Source organism: Haliotis rufescens, unplaced genomic scaffold (genome assembly GCF_023055435.1).
Source record: "Haliotis rufescens isolate VD_foot unplaced genomic scaffold, xgHalRufe1.0.p SCAF_32, whole genome shotgun sequence".
Classification (NCBI taxonomy): domain Eukaryota; kingdom Metazoa; phylum Mollusca; class Gastropoda; order Lepetellida; family Haliotidae; genus Haliotis; species Haliotis rufescens.
Window position 1 is genome coordinate 2,671,523 of NW_025964024.1, and position 22,908 is coordinate 2,694,430.

Sequence of the window (22,908 nt, forward strand, 5' to 3'; positions counted from 1 at the left end):
TTGAGTGTTGTGTGTGTTGTGTGTTGTGTGTGTTGAGTGTTGTGTGTGTTGTATGTTGTGTGTGTTGAGTGTGTTGTGTGTGTGTGTTGTGTGTGTTGAGTGTGTTGTGTGTTGTGTGTGTTGAGTGTTGTGTGTGTTGTGTGTTGTGTGTGTTGTGTGTGTTGTGTGTTAAGGGATAAACACCAAATCAACGTCCTTGGAACATTTTCAGATAACAGTTCTGATATCTGTAAACCCTCCTGCCATTCCAATTATTGTTTAGTATCAGATGTGGGAGTGTCTCAGCTGGGCTTTATGCCGCTTTATGCAATATTCCTATGTAAGGAATCAAACCCAGGCCTTCTGCATGATGATCAAACACTTAACCATGGGGCCACCTCTCTGCCCAACTCAGGCGGTCGGGTAGCCTAGTGGTTCGCTCGTCCCACCGAAGACCTGGGTTTGATTCCCGACATGAGTACAATGTGTGAAGCCTGTTTCTGGTGTCCCCCGCTGTGATATTGCTGGAATATTACTAAAAGCGGCATAAAACAATACTCGTCACTCACTGCCACACTTAAAGGTTACTATGCAACAAATGGGTGCATCAGGCATTATTCTCATTACCAAACAAGTATCAGGAACAGATAATTATGTAGTTTAGGTTTTGTTCAAAGATTTCATGTAATATGTTGCATATGTTCATGAAAGTTGAGATGATTAACTGGCAAACGAAAAACATTTACAGCATGACTGTAATGTCGTCACTTGCCCCTGGCCAAATATACGAGGTTTTATAATCTGACAGCTTATGTAATTAAAACCTAGAAAGCCATAAAAGTCGGAACAAATTGGAAGTGACACAGTAAGAATTTTACCATTATCCAAGTTGTACAAGTGATGTTCTTAGTGAAGAAAATGTGAAATCTCCTGGTGGGTGTGTGAGACGTGGGTTGCGCAGGTGATAATGTTCACTCTCAATATTTAGGTTGCAGAGACCAAGCCGAGTGAGTGAGTGAGTGAGTGAGTGAGTTGGGTTTAACGCCCCTTTTAACAATATCCCAGTTATGTGACAGCGTGTCAGCTTTATGTGGGAGGAAAGCCCGAGGTGATGCAGGTCTCAGACGTTTACCATTTCGGCAAAATCCACAGGCACGGGTATGGTGCTGACAAACCTAGAAATATAATTGGGGCGAACCGGGATTCGAACCCACAATCATAGGTTTCTGGTGTGCACAAATGACGCACTCTGCACAGCGAAACGTGGCGCCTTAGACGACTTGGCCACCCGTGCCCCCCCTTTGTGATGGCGGGGTAATCTTAGATGTAGATTTCCTTGTGATGAACCTTGATAGGATGTTTATCACAGCAGCAGTTTGGTAATGGACTTGACTGCTGAGAAAGAGGGGTGATAATGAGCTGTTTACCTGGGGACAGTTGGATGTGTTTTGTCTGTGATGCAGTTGATCCGGGAGATGTTGGAGGGAGGAAGGTAATTGTGATGTTTTATCACTTGGCACATGTTGAGGAAGACAGCCATCATCTCACTGAGGTGTGACTGGATGCTACATGTGTCCAGCACTGATAAACACCTTGGTGTGAATCATCCCTGCTGTAGCTAACCTGGTCCAACCTGATACCTTGATCTTGGCTTGCTGGAGCCTGCTGGTACCACCTGTACATAGCTCTTGGCTTAGTGTAGCTAACTTAGTGTAGCTAACTTGGTGTAGCTAACCTGGTGGAGCTAACTAGTTGGAGCTAACTTGGTGGAGCTAACCTGGTTGAACCCGTGAAGATCCGGGTTAGAATAGGTCTTCAGCAACACATTCTTATCCAAAGAGGCAACTATGCTTGTCGTAAGGAGCGACTCACGGGAATGGCTGACTTGGTTGATGCATGTCATTGTATTCCAATGCTCATGCTGTCAATCACTGGATTGTCAGGTTCAAACTTGTTTTTTTACAGCCTGAGTGATATAGCTCGAATATTGCTGAGGGCGGTGTTAACAACAAACGAACAATTTAACTAACCTGGATGCACTAATACATAGCTGTTAGCTTGCTGTAGCTAACCCGGACAGACGTGATTAATAGCTCTTGGCTTACTGTAGCTAGCCAGTCCTACTGTAGTCTGTCGCCCAGGCCCTGGAGAATATATACCGGTACTCACCGACAAAAGAAAACATGAATACCATACATGTTGGTTAATATAGGAAGACTCATATTCAAGAGATATTTGATTGGTTTATATTCAAGAAATATTTGATTGGTTCAATGCACAAACAAATATACTGTTATGCTACATGAATCGACGCTCATGACCCTCGACACCACTCACACACTCTTAAAGCACATACCTCTCTATATGTTTCTCTGGTTCACGGTTTTTTTCGGTGGTGAGTATATAAAAAAATGGAATCAAACTCAAGTCTAGAAGATGAGAATGATTAGGCAAGTCCATGATTGTAAGGATTGTTCTTGGCTCCTTTTGAAGTTTACGGTATACTTTGTGGATCTATGTTTTTATATGAGACAACTTTATTTCTGGGACTACATGTTAGTCTATCTTTGTGTAGCGATAGCAAGCTCTAAGATCTGATTTTAATGAGATTGTATGTTATGGTTTCTGAGGCCCAGCTCACTAAATATTTCTGCTAAACTAAAGCTAATGTTACCATATGTATGCCGTCCCATGTCCCACTCATGCTGCTACTGTATACTGGCTACTGGTTTATGTTGCTACTGTATACTGGCTACTGGTTTATGTTGCTACTGTATACTGGCTACTGGTTTGTTGCTACTGTGTACTGGCTACTGGTTTATGTTGCTACTGTATACTGGCTACTGGTTTATGTTGCTACTGTATACTGGCTACTGGTTTGTTGCTACTGTATACTGGCTACTGGTTTATGTTGCTACTGTATACTGGCTACTGGTTTATGTTGCTACTGTATACTGGCTACTGGTTTATGTTGCTACTGTATACTGGCTACTGGTTTGTTGCTACTGTGTACTGGCTACTGGTTTATGTTGCTACTGTGTACTGGCTACTAGTTTATGTTGCTACTGTATACTGGCTACTGGTTTATGTTGCTACTGTATACTGGCTACTGGTTTATGTTGCTACTGTATACTGGCTACTGGTTTATGTTGCTACTGTATACTGGCTACTGGTTTATGTTGCTACTGTATACTGGCTACTGGTTTATGTTGCTACTGTATACTGGCTACTGGTTTGTTGCTACTGTGTACTGGCTACTAGTTTATGTTGCTACTGTATACTGGCTACTGGTTTATGTTGCTACTGTATACTGGCTACTGGTTTGTTGCTACTGTGTACTGGCTACTAGTTTATGTTGCTACTGTATACTGGCTACTGGTTTATGTTGCTACTGTATACTGGCTACTGGTTTATGTTGCTACTGTATACTGGCTACTGGTTTATGTTGTTACTGTATACTGGCTACTGGTTTATGTTGTTACTGTATACTGGCTACTGGTTTATGTTGCTACTGTATACTGGCTACTGGTTTATGTTGCTACTGTATACTGGCTACTGGTTTATGTTGCTACTGTATACTGGCTACTGGTTTATGTTGCTACTGTATACTGGCTACTGGTTTATGTTGCTACTGTATACTGGCTACTGGTTTGTTGCTACTGTGTACTGGCTACTAGTTTATGTTGCTACTGTATACTGGCTACTGGTTTATGTTGCTACTGTATACTGGCTACTGGTTTGTTGCTACTGTGTACTGGCTACTAGTTTATGTTGCTACTGTATACTGGCTACTAGTTTATGTTGCTACTGTATACTGGCTACTGGTTTATGTTGCTACTGTATACTGGCTACTGGTTTGTTGCTACTGTGTACTGGCTACTAGTTTATGTTGCTACTGTGTACTGGCTACTAGTTTATGTTGCTACTGTATACTGGTTTATGTTGCTACTGTGTACTGGCTACTAGTTTATGTTGCTACTGTATACTGGCTACTGGTTTATGTTGCTACTGTATACTGGCTACTGGTTTGTTGCTACTGTGTACTGGCTACTAGTTTATGTTGCTACTGTGTACTGGCTACTAGTTTATGTTGCTACTGTATACTGGTTTATGTTGCTACTGTGTACTGGCTACTAGTTTATGTTGCTACTGTATACTGGCTACTTGTTTATGTTGTTATTGTATCCTGGCTACTGGTGTATGTTGTTATTGTATCCTGGCTACTGGTGTATGTTGGGACTGTGTACTGGCTTCTGGTTTATGTTGTTATTATATCCTGGCTACTAGTTTATATTGTTACTATTATTTTCTATTGGTTTATGAGTGTTACTCAATGCTGGCTATTGGTTCATTCAGTTACCAAATACTTACTATTAGTTTACTCTTTACATGACACTCTGGCTACTGGTTTTCATTGCTTGTACATAATGGATACTTGTATATTTTGCTACTTCTAGATGTTTCCCCAAGTTCTTATGCAAGTGTTTGGAGTCAGAGAGTTTGTGGCTTGGCCACCAGATGAGTCTCACGTCTATAACCTATATTTGCTTCAACAAGTTGCTGCACTTGAAATGTGTTTTCAGTGCCAGAGCAATAATCCTCATGTAGTTCAAGGTTATGGCGCAGCCAGTGTCAGCTTGATAAGATGGCAAGTAGCAGCAGCCCCCGGACTTGCTGGAACACACTCCATACTCCCTCCTTCTCCCTCCTACTCTCCCATCCTCCCTCCTCCATCCTTCTCTCCCCTCCTCCATCCTTCTCAATCCTTCTCCTCCCTGCTCCATCCTTCTCCCCCTCCTCCATCCTTCTCCCCTCCTCCATCCTTCTCCCCTCCTCCATCCTTCTCTCCCCTCCTCCATCCTTCTCCTCCCTCCTCCATCCTTCTCCCCTCCCTCTTCCATCCTTCTCCCCTCCTCCATCCTCCTCCATCCTTCTCCCCCTCCTCCATCCTTCTCCCCCTCCTCCATCCTTCTCCCCTCCTCCATCCTTCTCCCCCTTCCCCGAGCCTTCTTCCCCTTCTCCATCCTTCTCTCCCCTCCATCCTTCTCCTTCCTTCTCAATCCTTCACCCCTCCTCCCTCCTTCTCCCCCTCCTCCATCCTTCTCCCCTCCTCCATCCTTCTCCTCCTCCATCCTTCTCCCCTCCTCCATCCTTCTCCCCTCCCTCCTCCATCCTTCTCCCCCTTCTCCATCCTTCTCCCCCTCCTCCATCCTTCTCCCCCTTCCTCGAGCCTTCTTCCCTTCTCCATCCTTCTCTCCCCTCCATCCTTCTCAATCCTCCTCCATCCTTCTCACCCTCCTCCATCCTTCTCACCCTCCTCCATCCTTCTCCCCTCCCTCCTTCTCCATCCTTCTTCCCTCCCTCCTCCATCCTTCTCCCCTCCTCCATCCTTCTCCTTCCTTCTCCCCTCCTCCATCCTTCTCAATCCATCTTATCCCTCCTCCATCCTTATCTCCCCTACTCCATCCTCCATACTTCTCCCCCTCCTCCATCCTTCTCTCCTCCATCCTTCTCCCCCTCCTCCATCCTTCTCCCCCTTCCCCGAGCCTTCTTCCCCTTCTCCATCCTTCTCTCCCCTCCATCATTTCAATCCTTCACCCCTCCTCCCTCCTTCTCCCCTCCTCCATCCTTCTCCCCTCCTCCCTCCTTCTCCCCTCCATCCTTCTCCCCTTCCTCGAGCCTTCTTCCCTTCTCCATCCTTCTCTCCCCTCCATCCTTCTCAATCCTTCTCACCCCTCCTCCTTCTCACCCTCCTCCATCCTTCTCACCCTCCTCCATCCTTCTCCCCTCCCTCCTCCTCCATCCTTCTCCCCCTTCTCCATCCTTCTCCCCTCCCTCCTCCATCTTTCTCCCCTCCTCCATCCTTCTCAATCCATCTTTTCCCTCCTCCATCCTTATCTCCCCTACTCCATCCTCCATACTTCTTTTCCTTCCTCCATTCTTCTCTTTCCTCCTCCTTCTCCCTCTCCTTTTCCTTCATTCTCTCTCTTTCTCCCCTTCTCTCTCTTCCCTCCTCCCTTCTGTCTCCTCCCTCCTACTCTCCCTCCACCACTCCCCTCTCACCTCCTCCCTCCTTCTCTCCCCTTGTCCCTTCTCCCTCCTCCCCCCCCCTCCTCCCTTCTTCTCCCTCCATCTCTTCTTCCCTCCTCCCTTCTCCCTCCTACTGCCTCCTTCTCTCCCTTCCCTTCCTTCTGCCTCCTCTCCCCCTCCCTTCTCCCACCTTCTCTCCCCTCATCCCTCCTTGTTCATCTTTCCTTCTCTCCTTCTTTCCCCTCATCCTTCCAGTGTCAGCTTGATAAGATGGCAAGTAGCAGCAGCCCCCGGACTTGCTGGAACACACTCCATACTCCCTCCTTCTCCCTCCTACTCTCCCATCCTCCCTCCTCCATCCTTCTCTCCCCTCCTCCATCCTTCTCAATCCTTCTCCTCCCTGCTCCATCCTTCTCCCCCTCCTCCATCCTTCTCCCCTCCTCCATCCTTCTCCCCTCCTCCATCCTTCTCTCCCCTCCTCCATCCTTCTCCTCCCTCCTCCATCCTTCTCCCCTCCCTCTTCCATCCTTCTCCCCTCCTCCATCCTCCTCCATCCTTCTCCCCCTCCTCCATCCTTCTCCCCCTCCTCCATCCTTCTCCCCTCCTCCATCCTTCTCCCCCTTCCCCGAGCCTTCTTCCCCTTCTCCATCCTTCTCTCCCCTCCATCCTTCTCCTTCCTTCTCAATCCTTCACCCCTCCTCCCTCCTTCTCCCCCTCCTCCATCCTTCTCCCCTCCTCCATCCTTCTCCTCCTCCATCCTTCTCCCCTCCTCCATCCTTCTCCCCTCCCTCCTCCATCCTTCTCCCCCTTCTCCATCCTTCTCCCCCTCCTCCATCCTTCTCCCCCTTCCTCGAGCCTTCTTCCCTTCTCCATCCTTCTCTCCCCTCCATCCTTCTCAATCCTCCTCCATCCTTCTCACCCTCCTCCATCCTTCTCACCCTCCTCCATCCTTCTCCCCTCCCTCCTTCTCCATCCTTCTTCCCTCCCTCCTCCATCCTTCTCCCCTCCTCCATCCTTCTCCTTCCTTCTCCCCTCCTCCATCCTTCTCAATCCATCTTATCCCTCCTCCATCCTTATCTCCCCTACTCCATCCTCCATACTTCTCCCCCTCCTCCATCCTTCTCTCCTCCATCCTTCTCCCCCTCCTCCATCCTTCTCCCCCTTCCCCGAGCCTTCTTCCCCTTCTCCATCCTTCTCTCCCCTCCATCATTTCAATCCTTCACCCCTCCTCCCTCCTTCTCCCCTCCTCCATCCTTCTCCCCTCCTCCCTCCTTCTCCCCTCCATCCTTCTCCCCTTCCTCGAGCCTTCTTCCCTTCTCCATCCTTCTCTCCCCTCCATCCTTCTCAATCCTTCTCACCCCTCCTCCTTCTCACCCTCCTCCATCCTTCTCACCCTCCTCCATCCTTCTCCCCTCCCTCCTCCTCCATCCTTCTCCCCCTTCTCCATCCTTCTCCCCTCCCTCCTCCATCTTTCTCCCCTCCTCCATCCTTCTCAATCCATCTTTTCCCTCCTCCATCCTTATCTCCCCTACTCCATCCTCCATACTTCTTTTCCTTCCTCCATTCTTCTCTTTCCTCCTCCTTCTCCCTCTCCTTTTCCTTCATTCTCTCTCTTTCTCCCCTTCTCTCTCTTCCCTCCTCCCTTCTGTCTCCTCCCTCCTACTCTCCCTCCACCACTCCCCTCTCACCTCCTCCCTCCTTCTCTCCCCTTGTCCCTTCTCCCTCCTCCCCCCCCCTCCTCCCTTCTTCTCCCTCCATCTCTTCTTCCCTCCTCCCTTCTCCCTCCTACTGCCTCCTTCTCTCCCTTCCCTTCCTTCTGCCTCCTCTCCCCCTCCCTTCTCCCACCTTCTCTCCCCTCATCCCTCCTTGTTCATCTTTCCTTCTCTCCTTCTTTCCCCTCATCCTTCCTTCTCCCTCCTCAACCCTCTTTCCTTATCCCTCCTTTTTTCCCCTTATCCTTCCTTCTCCCTCCTCAACCCTCTTTCCTTATCCCTCCTTTTTTCCCCTCATCCTTCCTTCTCCCTCATTCCTCTTTCCTTATCACTCCTTGTTCATCCTTCCTTCTCTCCTTCTTCCCCTCATCCTTCCTTCTCCCTCCTCATCCCTCTTTCCTTATCCTTCCTTCATCCTTCCTTCTCCCTACTATTACCTCCTCTCCCCTCCTCCTTTCCCTTCATCCTTCCTTCTCCGTCCTTCTTTCCCTTCCTTCTACCCTTTTCCTTCCTTCTCCCTCCTTCATCCTTCCTTCTTTCCCTCATCCTTCCTTCTCCTCCCTCCTTTCTCTTCTTCCTTCCTTCTCCCTCCTCACCCCTCTTCCCTCCTTCTCCCTCTCCCCACTACTTCTCCATCATTCTCGCCCCTGCTCCCTCCTCCTCCAGGAGGTGTGAAGATTTTCCCACCTGGACCTTGTTTCCAAGGTGTTCGTATTGACATTAAAACACATGCAGATGGAGGGTGGAAGTCAAGCATGAACTGCTGGGGATTGGCTGCTTTGATAGACTTCATGGTTCAGTCTTCTCTGGGATAAAAACATGGATGTAAGGGCATCTGGTTCCAACATGTGGGTGTTCACCATCAGACTCGGTCCCAGTACCACCCTGGATGTGGTGATCACGGAGAAAACCTGATTGTGTGTGACGTGATGGTGGGGGAGCATGGCTCAGGATGTCCACAACTGGTTTGTCTGACCCATTATGCGAATCAGTTGTTTCCAAACAATATACCCTGCTTGAAGAGCTTGATGATGGTCCAATCTGAAAATGTTGCAATTGTTGATATGAGACCTTTGTTTGATGGTCTCTGATGGGACCCATCACCAGCAACCTGTTTGACCTGTCCTGTCAGATACTGCCTGGCACTATGGGATGTTTGAGGTATTGGAGTACATTTGTCACAGCATCCCAGGATCTATTGCAATAATTGTTCCTCAATTGCAGTAGTATACCATAGGTGGTAATGCATACCCATAAGGGCTTTGTTTGTTTGTTTGTTGTTTAACGCCACACTCAGCAATATTTCCGCTGTATGATGGCATTCTGTAAACGATCAAGCCTGGACCAGACAATCCAGTGATTGAGCATGAGCATCGATCTACACAGTTGCAATACAGTGACATGCATCGACCAAGCCACTGAGTCTGACCACCGATCTTGTTAGTCACCACTTTATAACCCAGGTTGCAATAAACATTATCTAACAAATCTATCTAGTTTTTAACTCTTGCAATACCACTGTCCTCACAACTCACACCCCAGCACCGTTCTTTTCATACTTCCAAAAAGGTCACATTTTATTCTGCGTGTATCCATCCTCATCCTTAGCTCATGTTTTACATATGAGCTTACATTTGTTGTGATGTTGTGAAATAATGCTTGTTGTAGGAAAAGTTGTCATTTTTTTTCTTGACATTTTTCAAACAAGGTGAGGTGAGGTGAAATGGGGTTTAACGTCACGTCCAAGATTATTGCACTTATATAGCGACGTGCATGTACGTGTGTGTGTTTGTGTGGCTGCTTGTACTAGTCCGGACTGATGCCGATTTATAGTGCTAGCTCACTGAGATACCATGCCGCAGTGTAACATGAATACCCCACTCAGACACAGTATACTGACTCCGAGCCGACCAGTCCTTGTTTTAGCCCCTTAATGCCGAGCGCCAGACAGGGTTACAACAAGTACCATCTTTTAACGTCTTTTGGTATGACGCGGCCAGGGATCGAACCCTGGACCTTCCGCCCTCCGGGCGGACGCCCTACCACAAGACCACGGAGGCGGTCTTTTCAAACAATAAACAATGGTCCTCCATACCCTAAGAGCAAAATAAGATATTATTACCTTGACTCATTACAATTATTTCCCCAGGAACCAGCAAAGAAGAAGAAGAAGAAGTCGAGGAAGGGTAATAAAGGGCCCGGCAGTGACAACTTTGACCGGCTCGTACAGTCCTACAAGAATAAGATGACTGCAGCAGGGGACAGTGTGAGACAGAAGTGGTTCAACTGACCAGGGCTGACCTCTGCCTGACGCATGGACAGTGGATATCTCTTCATGAAGCATGGACAGTGTGAGATCTCTCCATGAAGCATGGACAGTGTGAGATCTCTCCATGAAGCATGGAAAGTTTGAGACCTCTTCATTAAGCAGCGGACATTATGAGTGAGTGAGTGAGTTGGGTTTAACGCCGCTTTTAACATTATTCCAGTTATATCACGGCATGTCAACTTAATGTGGGAGGAAAGCCCAACGTGATAAAGGTCTCAGACGTTTACCACTTCGGTGAAACCCATGAGCACGGGTATGGTGCTGACAAACCTAGAAACATAATTGGCGCAAATCGGGATTTGAACCCACAGTCATAGGTTTCTGGCCTACCCAAGGGACAGCAAATCGCAGCGCCATAGACGACCTGGCCACCCGTGCCCCCCGGGCAATATGAGACACAGAAGTGGTTCATCTGACCACTGCTGACCCTCTTCAAAAGGATGTCATTGTATATCGCAATATTGATGTATCAGTAATTTTTCCGTCAATGCTGTACCCATACAACTTTATGAATATTTATATTAAGTAAATAATTCACTGCCAGTGAAATGTTTATTTGTTACGATTACCATGGTTAAGATGGACAGTGAGCGGGCAGAAAATTCAATTTTGAATATTTAATGACTCTGCCTAGTTCATATTTATCCTTATGTACAGGTTTACATAGGTAATTTTTATCCATACACATACAGAATATTATTAATTGATGAATTTTGATACATATGAGTCGATATAGCAATGCTAAAATTTCTAATCTATGACACTCCTACCTCTTAATGAAGCTGGGGCGGTCGGGTAGCCTAGTGGTAAAGCGTTCGCTCGTCACGCCGAAGACCCGGGTTCGATTCCCGACATGGGTACAATGTGTGAAGCCCATTTCTGGTGTCCCCCGCCGTGATATTGCTGGAATATTGCTTAAAGCGGCGTAAAAGCATACTCACTCACTCACTTAATGAAGCTGTGGCAGTCAATCTGATTAATGAATGACACTGGTGGAGACACAGAAACAATAAGTAAGTGTGGTTTTACGCTGCATTTAGCAATAATCCAGCACTATCACAGCAGGGTACACCAAAAATGGGCTTCACACATTGTACCATGTTGAGAATCAAACCCGAGCCTTCATCATGAGGAGCAAACACTTAAACCACTCGGCTACCCCACTGATTAATGCTGATTCCATTGTGTAGATGACATGTACAGATTTGTTAATGTGTTTTTGTTCATAGAATTTTATGAAAAAACTTTTGAATGAATTTTCCATGTGTTTTACTTTGAAAAATATGAATTGTATGAGTTGTCACACTCATTACATTGTATTTTCTTGAAAAAGGTATGCATTTTAAACTCCCGATTATAGTTATGAACATCAGAAATTGATATGATTAAAATATAGGGTTTAATAACTTCCAAAAATTTATTTCAAGTGTGGGAGGTAATTGTCCATTGTATGTGAAAGTAGCAGATTTATTACCATTGTAAGTTGATATGAAAGTACAAAGGTAATGGTCGTCATATTTTGACATGAAAGCTCATGAGTTGTTGGCCATCATATGTTTATAGGATGTTTTTGGCGTTCATGACCAAAGTATGTGAGCAGAAATGGGGTTTAATGTCACGTTCAAGATAAATGTGATGTGCATGTATGTATGTATGTGTGTATGTGTGGCTTCTTGTACTGGTCTGGACTATTGCTAATGCGAAGTGCTAGAACACTGAGCTACCAAACCACAGTTTAACATGGATACCCAACTCAGTCACAGTATGCTGACCGTCCTTGTTTTAGCCCCTTAACCTTGAGTGCCAGGCTAACAACAAATACCGTCTTTTAATGTCTTGAGGTATGACACATCTCGGGATTGAACCACCAAATTTTCACATTCAAACAGATCCTCCCTCCGCTACATCAAAGAGGGGTCATAACCATAGTATGTTGATGTGGAGATTATAATAGTTAGTGACCATCATTGTCCAGAAGTATAAAAGTTAATGACTGCTACAAGAGGTTCCATTCTTTTTTAAATCCTGCATCGGATTCATTTAGGAGCTAAAAGTGAAGGAATACAGGATATATTTCTGTGGTTTGTTGGATGTTAAAACAATAACAAAGACTGAAGCAAGTGAATGAAAAGAACAAGATATATGACAGTTGTATCACTCCGTGGAGCACAGCCCAGTGGAGAGGTTCCAGGAATGTGTGGAATGATGGCCGGCCGCATTAGTGCCTCATGCACAAGTAGATGGTTGAGGAAATATCAAGAAATAGGTCTGCTTGTGTTTCTAAGTGTTTACAATCAATGGTGGCTATTCAAAAAACTGACAGCAGAAAAATGATATGATGGCAGCTATTCTTGGAAGGAAGAGCCCTGTAATTGTACTGAGTCTGAAGGTCAGTGCATCTAGTGAGAAGTTGTCATGTCATGCAATGTGGTCACTCTACATTCTTGTTGAATAAAACAGGTGCTTGTCATGCATTGTAGACAGTCTGGGGTCGTTTTTGAATAAAGCATGTGTCAGTTGTGCATTTGTTTCTTTGTTTATCAACATATGGTGAAGGAAAAACAGGCAACATAAATTAGCCAAAGGCAACATCAGGGTTCCTGGCTGGTTCTGCAGTTTGCCCTAGCATTGTCTATTGGGTCATGACACATTTAGTTCCTGACAGTTTGCTGTGCAGAGCTGCTTGCCTTGAGCACTCTAGAAATTTATGATTGTTTGTTTGAATTCCAGTTCGCCCTGATTATGTTTCTAGGTTTGTCAGCACCATACCAGTGCTTGTGGGTTTCAAGGACGTCTGAGACCTGCATCTCTTCAGGCTTTTCTCCCACATCAAGCTGACAGGCCGTGATGTAACTTGAATGCTGTTCAAGCAGCAATAAACCCATCTATCTCACTCACTCACTCACTCACATACTTACGCACGCACTCACTCACTCACTCACTCACTCACTCACACAGATATTTTACTTTAATGTCAGCAGACAGCCTCGGTGGTCTAGTGGTAGAGCGTCCGCCCGGAGAGCGGAAGGTCCGGGGTTCGACACCCGACCGCGTCATACCAAAAGACGTTAAAAGATGGTACTCTTGATTACCCTGTCTGGCGCTCGGCATTAAGGGGCTTAAACAAGGACTGGTCGGCTCGGAGTCAGTATACTGTGTCTGAGTGGGGTATTCATGTTACACTGCGGCATGGTATCTCAGTGAGCTAGCACTATAAATCGGCATCAGTCCGGACGAGTTCAAGCAGCCACACACACACACACACGTACATGCACGTCGCTATATAAGTGCAATAATCTTGGACGCGACGTTAAACCCCATTTCACCTCACCTCACCTTTAATGTCAGCTTTTCAACCTCATGGTGTAACTAAACTGATCCCACTTGGGAATTTGGGATTTAGAATTGGTCAAACTTTGTGTACTTAAATTCCGCAGTGCTTTATGAACAATGACTTCACTTACATCACACAAACGTGTTTGTACAGCCCATAACATGTTCTTGAACAAAACGAAAGTCAAAGACACCCACTGAATCCGGGTTAGAAAGGGTCAAGCAACCGATAGCGATGTAAGTGGCGACTTAATGGATGAAGCATGGCGTGAGATTCATTGCATGTGATCGTACCTCGACAGCATGCATCGTTGCTCATGATGTCAATGCCTGGTTGTCTGGTCCAGACTCAATTCTTTACTGGTCACCATCATGTAGCTGGAAATATTCTTGACTGCAGCTTTAAACAACAAACAAACTCGCGTTCAATCTATGGACGATTGCTGAACCCACACGAACCATCTCACCGATAGCGATGTATTTTTCAAGACTTAATAAGCATTTTTTTTCAGTTCTGCTTCCTACAATATGTTTATCTATATATAATCGGACTAGTTTCCCACACGATATCCCTCAAGAGATATCGTTGTCAGGAACGTGCAATACCCTCCCTAAGTGTTTAGAAGTATATGAATCGTAGCTTGTTGCTTGTGTGCCAATCATGGCCAAGATAAGCCGAGAGAAGGCAGACTCGGAAGACTCTTGAGTATATGAGTTCCTCCTGTGTAAATACTTTGAATGACCCTTAAATAATGACTGTATTGCTCAAAAAGCACTTGTATATTTATAAACAACTTCAAAATAGCATACTCATTTTACATAGGGTTATTTAACTTTCTTATGATGTTCATTTCATGCTGCACTATTCAAATCTATTTCTGTGTTGAAACAAACCTGAGAAAATAAGGTGAAAGCATATATAAATATGAAATGTCAACGGCAGAGAATAGCCAGTCTCGATTACCTGCGAAGCAGATGTAAAAGGCGAAATAGCGATGAAAGTTATAGGTAAGGTGAGGTGAAATGGGGTTTAACGTCGCGTCCAAGCTTATTGCACTTATATAGCGACGTGCATGCACGTGTATGTGTGTGTGTGTGTGAGTGTGTGTGTGTGTGTGTGTGTATGGCTGCTTGTACTAGTCCGGACTGATGCCGATTTATAGTGCTAGCCCACTGAGATACCATGCCGCAGTTTAACATGAATAACCCACTCAGACACAGTATACTGACTCCAAGCCGACCAGTCCTTGTTTTAGCCCCTTAATGCCGAGCGTCAGACAGGGTAACAACAAGTACCATCTTTTAACGTCTTTTGGTATGACGCAGCAGCCGGGTTTCGAACCCCGGACCTACCGCTCTCCGGGCGGACGCTCTACCACTAGACCAAGGAGGCGGTCTGAAAACTATATGAATGGCCCATATGGATCACTGAAAATCAGTGATGACACCAGTTGTTCGCGAAAAGCGTGCCCTTCCCTCCCGGAAGCGTCGGCTACTCACAATTTGCAAAAGAAAGTGAGTGGTTGATGCATGACGCCGCTCAGCAGTACGCCTAAAAAGCCCAAATGACATGACAGCGCATTTACTGACTTTGTTGAAACTAAACACGATATGTTAGTTTTGAATTACGTCTTTGTTTACACTTGCACAAAACAACACGTTGGAAGGTTGATAAGTTTGAGCCTCACAAAGAAGGAATTGCTTGACAGTGAACTCTTTGGCTGGGGAACGCCTCCGTGGTCTAGTGGTAGAGCGTCCGCCTGGAGAGCGGAAGGTACGGGGTTCGATCCCCGGCCGCGTCATACCAAAAGACGTTAAAAGATGGTACTTGTTGTTACCTTGTCTGGCGCTGGGCATTAAGGGGCTAAAACAAGGACTGGTCGGCTCGGAGTCAGTATACTGTGTCTGAGTGGGGTATTCATGTTACACTGCGGCATGGTATCTCAGTGGGCTAGCACTATAAATCGGCATCAGTCCGGACTAGTACAAGCAGCCACACAAACACACACACACGTACATGCACGTCGCTATATAAGTGCAATAATCTTGGACGCGACGTTAAACCCCATTGCACCTCACCTCACCTTTGGCTGGGATATTAAGTGATGTCAAAGAGGTATATCCATAAAGACAGGAGTCAGTTGAGCAAGTCAGCAACATAAACAGGGATCAGGGACCTTTGGAAAATGGACACATTTGAGGAATGCGCCGTGATCAAGGAGTTACTGAAGGGCGTAACACCAGACGCAATCTGTGAAGATACGAGTACAATACAAGAGAATGGCGCCCTTCCCATGTGTTGTAGTCGTATCTTCACGGATTGCGTCGGCATTGGCAGGGAGAGCCTTGATGGCAACACTTGTCCTGGAAGGCCTGTCACGTCAGAAATACCAGAAATGATCAAGTGAGTGAGTGAGTGAGTTGGGTTTAACGCCGCTTTTAACATTATTCCAGTTATATCACGGCGTGTCAGCTTAATGTGGGAGGAAAGCCCGAAGTGATGCAGGTCTCAGACGTTTACCATTTCGGTGAAACCCACGAGCACGGGTATGGTGCTGACAAAACTAGAAACATAATCGGGGCGAACTGGGATTCGAACCCACAATCATAGGTTTCTGGCGTGCCCAAGGGACGGAACTCTGCACAGCGAATCGCGGCGCCTTAGACGACTGGGCCACCCGTGCCCCCAGAAATGATCAAGAGAATCCACGATATAAAGACCGACCAGCGAATGATGACCGTCATTTTGCTCGTTCAGTAGGCATTTCCCACGAGAGAGGATCCGTGAAGATCCGGGCTAGGATTTGTCCCATGCTTGTTGTAAGAGGTGACTAACAGGTTCTGGTGGTTGACGCATGTCATCGTATCCGATATGCGTAGATCAATGCTCATGGTGTCAATAACTGGTTTGTCTCGATTATTATTAAGTATAGATCGCCGTCATACAGCTGAAATATTACTATGTGAAACATTAAACAACAAACAGATGCCGGGAGTAGACGCCTGACATGTACCAGGAATAACATCCCCAGTAGAGGCCTGACATGTACCAGGAATAACATCACCAGTAGAGGCCTGACATGTATCAGGAATAACATCACCAGTAGAGGCCTGACATATACCCGGAATAACATCACCAGTAGAGGCCTGACATGTACCAGGAATAACATCACCAGTACAGGCCAGACATGTACCAGGAATAACATCACCAGCAGAGGCCTAACATGTACCAGGAATAACATCACCAGTACAGGCCTGACATACAGCAGGAATAACATCACCAATAGAGGCATGACATGTACCAGGAATAACATCACCAGTAGAGGCCTGACATGTACCAGGAATAACATCACCAGTAGACGCCTGACATGTACCAGGAATAACATCACCAGCAGAGGCCTGACATGTACCAGGAATAACATCACCAGTAGAGGCCTCACACGTGCCAGAAAAACCAGGCTTAACTTTGGCAGATTAATTCCTATGAGTCATATCCTTGTATTATTCCATTGTGCACCTGGCTGATTGCTCTTGCATATCTACTCCTAAAGATGTGTTATGATATAATAGTTGATATGTTTGAGGCAAACACGTCGATGTATTCTGGTAATGATAACAAATAGAGACGCCGCCGTTGTAGAAGACCATATGCCTCTGCTGTGGCGGCAGGATCCTCACGAGCAAGACGCTGAGCACAGCGCCACCTGGCGACGGTACGTCTGGCCACCCGCTGTGCCGCTTCAGGTGGTTGCCGTCTTTACCGGAGGAGGAAAAAATAAATGACATCATTTTCGTAATAATTAATATCACATGGACAAGTTGACAACACACACGGATGAACTGAACACGTGCCTGGGGGCGTGTAAGATCTGTTTGTTTGTTTGTTTGTTTGTTTGTTGTTTAACGCCGCACTCAACATTATTCCAGCTATATGACGGCGGCCTGTAAATAATCGAATCTGGACCAGACAATCCAGTGATTGACATCACGAGCATCGATCCCCGCAATTGAGATACGTTGACATGCATCAACCAAGTTAGCGAGCATGACCATCCGATCCCGTTAGTCGCCTCTTACGACAAGCAAAGTCGCCTTTTACGACAAGCATTGGTTGCAGAAGACCTATTCTAGCCCGTATCTTCACGGGTCGGGAGCGTGTAAGATTTACATTGAACAATACAATATTGTTTTCTTTGAACATATTCTTCAGGCTTTTAGAAGGATGTTATATCAGAATCAATAGTTTAAACGACGAGATTGTTGAAGTTTCTTTTCTGTTAGTGGGAGTTGATTATCGTAGATTATTTCTGACGATTGTGAGTGGCAGTTAATTGAAAAAACTCGAATGGGTCAGTCGGTCCCGGAAGTGAAGCGACAACTGAACACAAAGACTTCACAAGTGGAGCTGTCTAGACCGTGAGAGTGAGTATGGTTTTACGCCGCTTTTACCAATATTCAAGCACATCACGGCGGGGGATACCAGAAATGGGCTTCATACATTGTACCCAATTGGGGAATCGAACCCGGGTCATCGTGACGAGCGAACGCTTTAATCACCAGGCTACCGCCCCATGTCTATACCGGAAGGGTAACGAAGGTGTCAAGAGTCATGGACTGTTAACAACTAAGGGAGGTCACTCACTTTCAGGAGCGCTTCAATTAGCTCCGACTACTATTTCTCAGAAATTGGGGCGGTCGGGTAGCCTAGTGGTTAAAGCGTTCGCTCGTCATGCCCAAGACCCGGGTTCGATTCCCGACATGGGTACATGTGTGAAGCTCATTTCTGGTGTCCTCAGCTATGATATTGCTGGAATATTGCTAAAAGCGGCGTAAAAGCATACTCACTCACTCACTCTCAGAAATAACCTGAAATAATATACTATCACATAACATTCAAGTTCAATGTATCTATACTGCCAAACGAAGTCCGAATTGGTAAAAACGCATGCCTAGCTTCTTGCAAATGCTGAGGGACCGGTGCATTAATCGAGATATGTTTGGAAATGTGTCTTGAAATTCTTATTTGCTCATTTGAGGTCTTGAATTTGGGGAAAGAAACAAGTTATCTTGGTCTGTACATCCCTTGGAGTCTTTAACGAATCCAAATGAAGATCCTGCTTAAAGTTGGTCTTCAGCAACCAATGCGTGTCGTAAGAGGCGACTAACGGGATCGGTTGGCCAAGCTCGCTGAAATGGTTAGTGCATGTCATGGAATTCCAATTGAGTAGATCGATTCTCATGATGACAATCACTGGATTGTCAGGTCCAGACTCCATTATTTTGCAGACCACCGTTATATGGCTGGAATATTACTGAGTGTGGCATTAAACGACAGACAAACAAAACTATTAAAATATTAGTTGAAGTTGTCAGAGAAGCTACCACCGATAATAGATTTTCGTGAAAGTACTGTCTGGACAACGTCAGAAATGTACTATTTATATAACTGTCATGAGAATTAATAACACGACCCAAACAATGTGTTTCCTGCGAACGTTCCAACAGCTGTGGACTAAATATCAACGACAGCATCCTTGCAAATAAACTGACGTCCCAAAGAAACTTTACCAACTGAAAATATAAATTTCAGACAAAGGATAAGAAAATTTTTCTATGAAGTCTATCTTAAACACATAACCTAAATACAACAATAGTGTATGCAGAAAATGTTAATCGTCTGTTACATGTTTGCGAGATAACACGCGAAAAAGTGAAAAACACGTGCACCACGGACAACTGCAAATGCACGTGCGAGGTCGTACCATATGGTGGAGGGAGTGTCATGGTGTGGGGAGGGATCTGTGGGCAGGCGAGGACACCGCTGGTCATCGTTGACGGAAACTTGACAGCTCAGCGTTACATGGATAACATTCGTCGTCCAGTTGTCCTACCATTTCTCCAACAGCAGCCACATGGTGTCATTTATCAGCATGACAACGCTAGAGCCCATACAGCCAGAACTGTCACTAACTTCCTCGCAGCCAACAACGTCAACGACCTGCCGTGGCCTGCACGCTCACCCGACATGTCCCCCATAGAACATCTCTGGGACTTGATGGATCGTCGTGTTCGACAACGACCACACTCTCCAGCCAACCGGCAAGAAGAATAGCGTCATATCCCACGTGACCTCATCAGACGACTGACTTTTTCCGTGCGTCGAAGAGTTTTTGCGTGTATTGAGGCATTTGGTGGTCACACACGCTACTAATGACTTGTTATTGAACGTGAGCGATTGTTTATGTACTCTGCCTATTGTCCATGATTCTCAAAGCTCGAGTTTTGTACCACACCCAACTTTGGGGGGCTCTGACGTCATTCTCGGTCGCGGTATGATTGTCATTTTCAGTGTTGATTATGTTGATATATTGATCTTCTCAATCCACTTTACTTCATGCATGTATGTTTTGTTGTTTTTGAGCAAGAGTGATTTCAAACTCTGGTAAAGTTTCTTTTGGACGTCAGTTTATTTAGCTTCATCGTCCTTGCAGTAACACGGAGCCAGACGCTGGACGATACGTAAGATATCAAGGTCGAGGTATCCAGGCTCATGGTCAATAAAAACGTTTCACCTTCACTTTTTACACCGCTTTGGTTCACCTCTATAGTTGGTGCTGTCTCATGTTGAAAAGAACAAAGTATACTAGTCATTAACATGAACACATCCAATAATTTACGGGACGGTCGGGTAGCCTAGTGGTTAAAGCGTTCGCTCGTCACGCCAAAAACCCGGGTTCGAATCCCGACATGAGTATTATGTGTAAAACCCATTTCTGGTGTCCCCCGCCGTTATATTGCTGGAATATTGCTAAATGCGGCGTAAAACCATACTCATTCATTCATTCCAATAATTTACCAAACAATTTCTAAAGGATGAGCTCATTTCTTAAATTATGCAGAGCTACTGGTCGTTATAAAACATACAGACGTGGCCGAGTATTGGGCCAATGGGATCGGATCGGAATCTGTGTGCATTTCTTTAAGATCAATTTGATAAAAAAAATACTATCTTCCTAATAACTGGTTGAAGAGGAAGTGTGGGAAAGGTATACAATCTGGGCCATGTTTAAAATAAGAATATAATTATGTCGATGTCAGAGGCATCAGTTCTTGAATAATATACAACTTAGACCTTGTGGTTTCACAGATGTCGGAAGTGTGGAATAAGTGCACGACTGACGAAGACAGCTTATCCAATTTTCATACTCACAAAGCTGCCTTAAATGCAAATAGCTTGAGTGAGAGAGTTGAGTTTTGCCGCTTTGAAAATTACTCCAGTTATATCACGGTGTGACAGCTTAATGACGGTGGAAAGCCCGAAGTGATGCAGGTCTCAGACGTTAACCACTTTGGTGAAACCCACGAGCACGGGTATAGTGCTGACACACATAGAGCGAAATCGGGGCGAACCGGGATTCGAACCCACAATCATAGGTTTCTGGAGTGACAAAGGGACGCAACTCTGCACAGCGAATTGCGACGTTTTAGACGACTGGGTCAGCCGTGCCCCACTCACTCACTCACGTATCATGCTGTTTGTGACAGCGGTGTGAACGTTTCAATTGAGCAAAGGCATTACGCTTCGTTGACTGAAATGAACAAGATCTCACACGAAGTATGCTTTTCTTACGGGATATTTAATTCTGCCGCCACTGCATGGTTTGGATGCCAAGATTCATGGTGATGCTTGAAAGAGTTAATTCAGTTTGATTCTTCAAACGAAGTTTTAAAATCTCCTGCCAAATTCTGTAATAGGCGTGCTGTGTGTGTGACAGGCTGGAATTCCTACAGTTTCTGTAATTAACGCTTATGCTGAGGATGACTGTACGATGTAGCACATAAACTGGGTATTTAACTGCTATGTAATGGGTAGATTGTCTTCTTGATAGCCCGAGTTTGGATGGATGCTACGAAATCCAACGGATCTTGAAAACAAGAGACTAGTAACTAGTAACTCGCATTAACAATAACTTCCGAATGAAAAATACCTTTTTACGCATAACGACTTTTGTTTAAATAAAAGTATTTTAAAGAAGTTAACCATACATTGTTTCTGCTTTGTCATCCGTCGGATACACTGTCATATAGAATGGTTCGCACCAATTATGTTTCTAGGTTTGTCAGAACCAAACCCGTGCTCGTGGGTTTCACCGACGTGGGAAACGTCTGAGACCTGCATCACTTCGGGCTTTCCTTCCACATTAAGCTGACACGCCGTGATATAACTGGAATAATGTTAAAAGCGGCGTTAAACCCAACTCACTCACTCACTCATATAGAATGGAAACAACTTAAGTATGAACAATAGTGAGTGGGTATGGTTTTACGCCGCTTTTAGCAATATTCGAGCAATAGCACCAGAAATGGGCTCCACACATTGTACCCATGTGTGGAATCGAGCCCGTGTCTTCGGCGTGACGGACGAACGCTTTAACCACAAGGCTACCTGACCGCCCCTAGTTTGAACAAACGCAGGGTTTGGTGACTTGGTTCATCGTATCCCAATTGCGTAGATCGAAGCACATGAGACTCAGTTATTTACAGACCGGAGTCAGATGGCCGGGATATTGCTGAGTGCGCCGTTATACAACAAACAACGACAGGGTTAGACACAGACCCCAGCACATTACTCACCAGATCAGTGAAAGTTGTATTTTTTTCCAAATCAGGTTAAGTTCAGCTAAAGAAGAAACAAACAAACAAACAAACAAGAATTGACTCATTCGCCATACCGCCGATTCATTTATCTTTTTGTCGTTTCTAGTCGTAGTGTGATAAGCTTGGCGAAGCTGGAATGGATTTGAACTTCATACAATCCAAAAACTTGACATCCGCAATCCTGCTCCTTGGTCTTTGTGGGAACGGCCTAGTTACAGCGGGAGGTGGTGGCAGCGAGGAAAACAACTTCAAGGTAACGCTGATTACTCGCCCAGCGTCTCTCGCCCATCTGGTCGGGGTGTTAACTCCATTTTACGATCATAACAGTGTAAACATCTTGTTAAAAACATATACCATTTGGTTCTTTTTTCGATGAGCCCAAGGCTAATTTCAAATAAAAAGAAACAGACGGAAAAAGGTTTCAATTTCTTAATATGAATATCTCTATTCCATGCATGACAAGAATAGTTGTTTGTGCCAAATATATGACGGGCAGAATAATAAATGCTGGTCGAGACTATTCGAAACGCGCCCAGTGTTCAAGTAGCACTAAAGCACCTGCCGGCAAGTCATGGGACCTTTGGCAAGCCCGAGGCAGGTATACTCGTGTCTATTTATAGCACAGCGGGAACTTGGCTGCACGGGCTAAATACACCGGCATATGTAGGTCACGGGGTCGATACCTTGGTAATTATGCCAATTAGTTTAATGTTGAAGTGCTGCTAGATACGTAATAAGGTTCGCGTTACTGAGGAGAATAAAGTTCAGCTGAGAAGCAGATTCATCAGCTTCCGGTAGTCCGAAGATTCTTCAACTGACTGCAACTATGAACTAAATGGTTCTACCAGTGTGTAATGACGTATATTC

At 45.4% G+C, this 22,908-nt stretch overlaps 1 protein-coding gene across 1 annotated transcript in view; it reads left to right on the forward strand.

Annotated features, from left to right (window-relative positions):
• LOC124152081 (RNA-binding protein 28-like) overlaps positions 1-12,570 on the forward strand; it is a 56,017-nt gene extending 43,447 nt beyond the window's left edge. The window contains exon 21 of the mRNA XM_048380717.1: positions 9,871-12,570. Coding sequence (XP_048236674.1) covers positions 9,871-10,011 — 141 coding nt within the window. The 3' untranslated portion in view covers positions 10,012-12,570. The remainder of the gene's footprint in view (positions 1-9,870) is intronic.
• The last annotated feature ends 10,338 nt before the right edge of the window (positions 12,571-22,908 follow it).